This window comes from Coloeus monedula (genome assembly GCF_965178545.1).
Source record: "Coloeus monedula genome assembly, chromosome: 2".
Lineage (NCBI taxonomy): Eukaryota > Metazoa > Chordata > Aves > Passeriformes > Corvidae > Coloeus > Coloeus monedula.
In genome coordinates this window covers 13,747,489-13,754,730 of record NC_138782.1, presented here as the reverse complement: position 1 = coordinate 13,754,730, position 7,242 = coordinate 13,747,489, and the positions used below count along the sequence as shown (strand labels likewise).

The window sequence follows — 7,242 nt, the reverse complement described above, 5'->3', positions numbered from 1 at the left end:
GCTTCTCTGTCTAGACCTTTCTGTGACTTGCCAGAGGGTTGCAAGTGCTGAGAGTCGTGCTAGAACCTTCCCCAAAGCAGCTGCTGGAGGCAGAAGACTAAGAGTGTCCATCCCCTCATTATACCTATAGTGTTATCCACGGGGTAGGCAGAGGGTGAAACTCAGTCTTTCTCAGTTCTTAATGGACAAGACACCCTGCAGAGGATGTGTTTTGTGTCATAAATGATCCAAGGCACCTGGAAAGAAATTCCTTCTCATCTGCTTGACTCTGGAACAGCTATGCACTTTCTCTACACAATGCTGTCTCTCATGTTGCCCATACACACCCAGCTTTCACTCCTTTTCTACTTGTGCAAGGTGTGCAAAAAGCGACGAGCTGAACTACCCATATCAACTAATGGTAATTAAATATTCCCACTCATCACTCTCTGTTTGCATCACACATGAAAAAGTGTAGAGCAGTGGGATCTCAGGATTTACATGAGACATTCACCTTACTGACATCCAAATGTTCTCCAACTTTGCCCTTTTTTTGCAGTGGCAGTTTTCTGGCATTAACCCATTTCCTGTGAGCTACTGTTTAGAGAAAAGGAGCAAAGAGAAACAGCAATTTGGATCACAACTCATCCTGATCTCAAGCTCCTTTGCCTTCCTTTGAAAGTTCAAAGAACTGAGAAAGTCCCAGACTCTTGAGGGGATAGAAGACCTGATACCTATAATGCAAAGCCAACTCATCACACGTATTTCCTTTACTGAAAATATGAATACAAAGATCACTGAAGACGCTGGTTTCGGTCAAGGACAATAAATATGTTTAAAGCATGATTACAAGTAAAAAAAAATCAATTAAAGGTTTAACGTTAGACTGTACAAAACACACCTCTAGACAGATGGAACTTTCCCTTTATAAAACTGCAAAAATCATGGTCTGTGTCTCCAGTGGGGGGAAAAGCATCATGACCAGGTCTTACTGGCAAAACTGAGTGGGGAAACAAAAGCATACCGGCCCTTTGCAATAAGTGGCAACAGGTAAAATTGACTTTGGATCTCTTTTAATGAAGTTACAAAGGCAATCTGACAAACAACCCATACATCACTCATGGACACACAGAGGTTTAGAAGAATTCAACAGCTCTGCTTTTCTAAATGAAGCAATTGCCCCCAAGTTTGTCCCGTGATCCCACTGATATCTGACTACTTCACTGATCGGTGAAGATCAGCCTGTCTTAAGAGCCTTGCAGGCCTGGGGTCCTTCAGAAACTTCCTCCTTCCTGGCATTTCAGGCACTGAGCAAACAAGTGCCAGTTCTGTGGGCTGAATCCCTCCCTGAGCCACAAGCTTGCTGCACATGAAGTAGAAAGCACTGTCACTGCACACCAGTGCTGTTGTTGATGAAAAATGCAAAGCTCAAGCTCGTAGTGAAGAGGCAATTACTGCAGTTAGCAGAGGTAGTGGGTAGAAAAAAGAAATGGGGACCTCTGTGGACTGAAAATTTCAACTCTGAAAGGAAAATTTAAAGTTTCAATTTTAATTTAAAGCTTTCTATGAGTAGCCTGCTCAGTAAAGCACGGTATCCTTCTTTTCATAAGAAGTGCTCTTTCCAAGCCCTGCCTAGCTCTGTTTTTACCAGACTCAGGGTGCCATTACATGGGCTGGGCACGGGCTGTTAGCTGCAAGAGCCAATGCTGGGACACTTGCAGAAGTGCAGTTTTACTAAAAAACTGAGGCTGCCCAGCACAAGCCATGTCCACTGCAGAACACCGTGTGGGCAGCACAGGAGTACCATGTGCTTTCTTGGAATATGCCAAGGGGGCTTCTGAACAGATGGACATCCCAAGCACCACACAGCTCAGCTGTGGAAATGAGGTTTGCATGGAAAGGACCTCAAAGACCATCTAGTTACAACCCCCCTGCCATGGGCAGGGACACCTTCCACTAGACCAGGTTGCTCAGAGCCCCATCCAGCCTGGCCTTGAACAGTTTCAGGGATGGGGCATCCACAACTTCCCGTCCACACCACAGCTGGTACAGCTGTGAATTTACTGTGCTTCTGCAGCTTCCTGGTCAGCCTGGAACTTCCCTGGCAGCCATGGTCTCTAAGGCCATACAAGCTGAGACAACAGGGATGCAGGTGAGGGAGGGCACCCATCTCTCATTTTCCCTGAGCAGAGGAATTGGATGACAAATGTCCCAATGCACCAAAGCACATGGCTCCTCACACAGACAGTGTTTGTGATACAGTTCAGATGAATTAAACCATGGGTCTGTGACCACTGGCACAACACGCATGGAAATTTCAGGTCATAAGACAAGGAAATTCTATATCCATAATGTAAGAAATGCTTTCTTGACTAAAAGGAAAGTGTGCAACCTTGTTCAAAAGTAATTTTTCTTCCTCCACACTGTTATTTCAGACTGCATGGAGACAACTTGTTTACACAAGGGAGTCTACTTTTTCTGTCAAAAAAATTAACTCTTGTTTGCTTCCCACTTGAAAATTACTTAAGGAAGCAGGTTGGGTTTTTTCCTATTGCAATGGCAATAAAGTAGTGTCTATCTCCTAAAATATTAACATCCTGTCAACTCTATAAAACCTTCAAACCTTCTGATCTTCAACTTCCCAAAAAGTCCTCAGGTTGTCTACTTACCTTATGTAAAAATGCATTTCAGTCAGAAGGATGGAATATTTAACAAAGCATGTATTCCTTACTGTATTATTCAGTCCCTAGAGATGTTTAAAATATTTTTTTAAAAAAGCAAATGCAGCTGGTGTCCTCAGAGGAATTCTGGGACCTAAGACAACACACCTGTCTTTGAGAACACATCATACTTCAAGAAGCCTGCTTCCCATTGTGGTACCAGAATCTCTGCTGGCCAAAAAATTTACCACTCCTTTCCCAGTCCTACAGATCACCTACCCATTTCCCTCCTGCCTTTCCTGCCTCCAGTTAGGTGCACGAATTGTCTTTCCAGTACATAGTCCCACTAGAAAAAGCAGTGTTGCTCCAATTAAATTCAGGAATAAGTAACCCTACTAGCAAATTCTTCTGTACAGCCCAAATATAAGGAGTGCTTCAACTGGAATGTGTTCATGATAAAACGAATCCAGAAATAAAACACTGACTATGTTAGTTACAATTTTGAAAGCATGGGAAATACAAAGGCTATTCTTCCCTACTATTCTGAGGTTGCTGGTCTGGAATGCTGCTATTGCTTTCCCCAAGGCATCTAAGAGGCACTTTTTTTTAGTGGACTGTGCAGTTTGTGGGTACCCACAAGGCACTTAACTCTTTGGTAAATCAGCATGGCAGCAATGCACTGAGGACCTGTCGGAAGTCCAGTCATGGGCTTTGTGGCTCCTTTTTGCAGCTGGCAAGTGCTGGTGCTGGGTTACCTAGGTGGGACAGGAAGGGTCACAGGCTCCCCATCTCTGGGAAGTCCCAGGACACACTGTGGTAGGAAAATCCGTATGAGGAAAGCCAAAGGAGGTATTAGAATAATGGGTAAAGTCAAGGAAGAATTATTGGACTAGCCACGTCCTTTTCATGTCCCTTGTAATGCATATGAAACACTTACTAGAATATCCAGAATTGCTGAAAAGGCACCACAGTTGCAGTGAAATACAGCTGCTTGGACTCAGACAGCCAAGCTGAAGGAAAAATGGAAGAAGTGCTTTCCAGGGCTTCTTTTAAAACAGCAAGAGGCATTGTATAAAAAACATTTCCCTGTACAATAACATTAAAATGAGGAACAGTAACATCTGCATCTTGCTTCAGCTCATGTTAAATTTCAGCATAGCTCATGGAAACCACCAGTGGCTGCTCTACAACAGCAAGGAAAAGGAGTTCACTGACTGTGTAAGACTGCAGACTGCTCCTAGCTCTGTGCATCTCCAAGTATGTTATGGAGTGAAAAATCTTGTTCCCCTAGAAGGAAACAGTTTTTAAAAAGAGAACTATGCTGTTTGCCTGGTTATTTGAGACCTTCCACATTTCCGAAGGAGAGAAATTCCAGAGCCGCCTGTTATGAGGAACTCTTCTCCTTGTATTTCTGGTAAGCATCCAATATCTCCTTGACAACACTTGGATCATCAAGTGTGGTGACATCTCCCATGTTGCTTGATTGTTCAGTGACTACTTTCCTCAGCAGCCTTCTCATGATCTTCCCTGATCGGGTCTTAGGGAGGCGCTTTACCACCTGCAAAGAAGGGAAAGACACACCTTTCATAGAATTTGAGTCCTGCTGGAAACCACAAGGAAGTTTGTCTGGACTATCCTAAGCCTGGCACACTTTTCATGGCCACAGCTCCTTTGAGGCTCCTGGGAAACAGACCATTGAGCACACTAGATTATGTCCAAGGAAAGGAGTGTCACAAGCATCAATTCCTTGTGCTATACATTTTATTCTTATTTTGAGTGAACTTTGTTCCCCATTGCCATGTCCAGGCTGGGTGCTGCTGGACGCAAAGCTCTTTTGGGAATCAGGTCCTGAATATGCTGTTAACTATTGAAATATAATTGCACATGAAAACTTAGGCATCAATGGTGACACAAATCTCAATACATTACCAGAACAGACAGAAATATAAATATTCAGCTTTACAGGGCAGGAATATAAAGCAACACAATTCTGCATACCAGCTGCATGGTCTACTCAAGGGATATCTCCTGTCTGCTGATGTTTCTCTCTGCCTGGTATCTGTCAGCCTACACACCTTCCTTCATAACCAGAACAATCTTAAGTGCCTTGGCTATGCCTCCTGGGAAGGACTTAGCAGCAAATTCAAAGGCTTTAGCATAAATCTGAGGCTGATGAAGAGTTCTCAGGCACTGAGCAGAGACACCAACAGGTCTCACATTTTGCTACATAATCAGGCCAGTAGGCTACAAAACTCTATAGCATTAACTGACACACAAGGAAAAGGTTAGACGACTTCTCTGCAGGACTACCCCGAAATACAGGGAAATGGAGGCATTCCCTTGCACACCTGCAAGTTCTGAAAGCTTCTCCAATCCACTGAGGATATCCTGGGCTGTTCCAAGTTGAAGGAGCCACCCTTGCCTGCTCCTGTTGTATTCTGTTACCTGGGCCTTGGTGTCCACCTTACATGCATGTGGCTAAAGCAGAGCCCCTCAAAGAAGTGTCTGGTCACTGTCTTCAAGAAGAGAGAAATGGATGCAGGCAGACCTTGGGGGACAGCTAAGGAGCAGCTTTGTGAACTCCCCCCTAACATACAAAGGGAGCTGCTGAAAGGTGAGGATGCTTGAGACAGAGCCTGGAGCTCATCAATACTTCCAGGGCCAGGCCTGCTGTGCAACAGAAACACAGCCAGTGCTTTGAGATCTGATGTTGATGCTAATTATCATTGCAAGCTAGCTGGGCAGCGTCACTGCCTCTCAGTGCCTCTCTCCCATGCAGACAGACCTGCACCTGTCCTCCCCCTGCCTGGATCCCTCCAGCCAGTTCTGTTTCCCTGCCTCTTTATCCTGCCAGAGGAGGACAACAGCAGCACTGCAGGTAGGACAGTGAGGGTTACTTGATGTGACCATTTCCTGTTGCTGGTACCAGTTTCAGTCTCCCACTTACCAGAATGTGGTCAGGCACAGCATACTTTGCTATCTTGGAAGCCACTATGGTTTTGAGCTCTTCTTTGATATGGTCTACATGAGCTGTCTGCTCCTTTAGCACTATGAAAGCAAAGGCACCTGGAAGACAAATGAGCAGAAGCCACAAACCTCATATTAGATACTGTCTGGAAAGACCAAGGACGCTCATTCGAATGCCAGGGAAGGTTTCAGATAATTCCTATGCACAATCTAGGGACTGACAAGAAAATCATTGATCCTTTTTACAAAAGTGAGTCAGACTCCAGCCCTCAAATGATGGCCCAGACTTTTCTCAGTATCTGTGACTGCTGTCAGTGACAATGACAAGAGAACATAAATTACCAAAGTGTTATTGGGATCAAAAGTTGGCCAGTGCAAATCAGCTATTCCCATTTTGTTCAAGGGACACTTCTAAGCACAATCCTGTAAAAGGAAGCTCTACCATATACATAAACACTGTGTATAAAAACAGTTTAGGGAGTAATACCCAGGCTAGGAAGATGTAGCTATTTTCATATCTGTCTTTGTCTCTTGGGGCTGCAGTGCCAGTCAGCCTAAGAATAACTGCCCTCCCATTCCCTCAGCATCTCCTAACATGCAGCCTGGGTTAGAATTTAAGGGAAGTATATGCAGATGTCATGTCAGGACACTGCTTTTCACATACCTTCTCCTTTGATCTTATGTGGATACCCAACCACAGCCGTCTCGGGGACCTCAGGGTGATCAGCCTTCACAAAAAGTCAAACAAAAATACACAAATCATAACTGCTTCAAGCCCTACAGAGTTTGTGGCAGTTGCTCTACAAACAAAACACCTTGCCATATCTTGCTCTCCGCTTGCCAGATCCTGCTGAAAGCACAACAGGAAAACTGGATGCCAACTTCCTACTGCAGGGTCAGCTGGCGGCCATGGCCATGGCCATGGCCACGTCTCAGGGAGTAGCCCTGTACTGGCCCTGCTTTTATACACACAAGTAAGTACCCCTACATCCACTGCTAAGCCCACTGCACACCGAGCTGAATTTGCAACAGCTGGAAACCCTCTTTCTCTTTCTTTGTGCATGACTGTGGACCCAAGTGGTGACTGGCCACTGCCAAATCATAAGGAAAAGCAGCCTTGCAGTGCTCAGTGCTACAGAGAACTGTGGCCAGCAGAGGTAAAAAGTGAAGCAGCCAACACCACAGTCCACACTGGCCCGGTGTTTATAAGTGCCCAAAGCATATCAGAAGGCAGAAAGAATCAGATTTCTTCATTCCCTGACCCAAACGCACTTTTGTTATTACGCTACACAACGATTACTTCTGTTGCACTGCAGAGTTTAATTTAACATTCTTCTGCAGTAAGACGACAGTTTGGGCGCACGGACCAGAAGAAACAACATACCTGCATCCCACACCAAAGAATGGATTATGTTATCTTAAATTAGATTAAAATATGAAAGTAAACATCACAGAGCAATCTAGGCACATAATATATTTGCATTTCCACATGCATACATATACACAGATTGTGAGAGGAACTGGATCCTATAGCTATGATCAGAAACCTGCACAGACAAAAGAATTACTCACAGAGGACAAAGTAGGATCCTGTGTTCCATGTGAACACAGCTGAGGTTCATCAGATGTTGCATTT

General features: G+C 44.6%; 1 protein-coding gene across 1 annotated transcript in view; it reads right to left on the bottom strand.

Annotated features, from left to right (window-relative positions):
• Window positions 1–2,527: 2,527 nt before the first annotated feature.
• The window catches only part of ACSS1 (acyl-CoA synthetase short chain family member 1), a gene marked incomplete at its 5' end in the record, with an annotated part of 30,166 nt that continues 25,451 nt past the window's right edge, over window positions 2,528–7,242 (bottom strand). Inside the window, 3 exons of the mRNA XM_082276850.1 lie at window positions 2,528–4,197; window positions 5,587–5,705; window positions 6,271–6,334. Coding sequence (XP_082132976.1) covers window positions 4,024–4,197; window positions 5,587–5,705; window positions 6,271–6,334 — 357 coding nt within the window. The 3' untranslated portion in view covers window positions 2,528–4,023. The remainder of the gene's footprint in view (window positions 4,198–5,586; window positions 5,706–6,270; window positions 6,335–7,242) is intronic.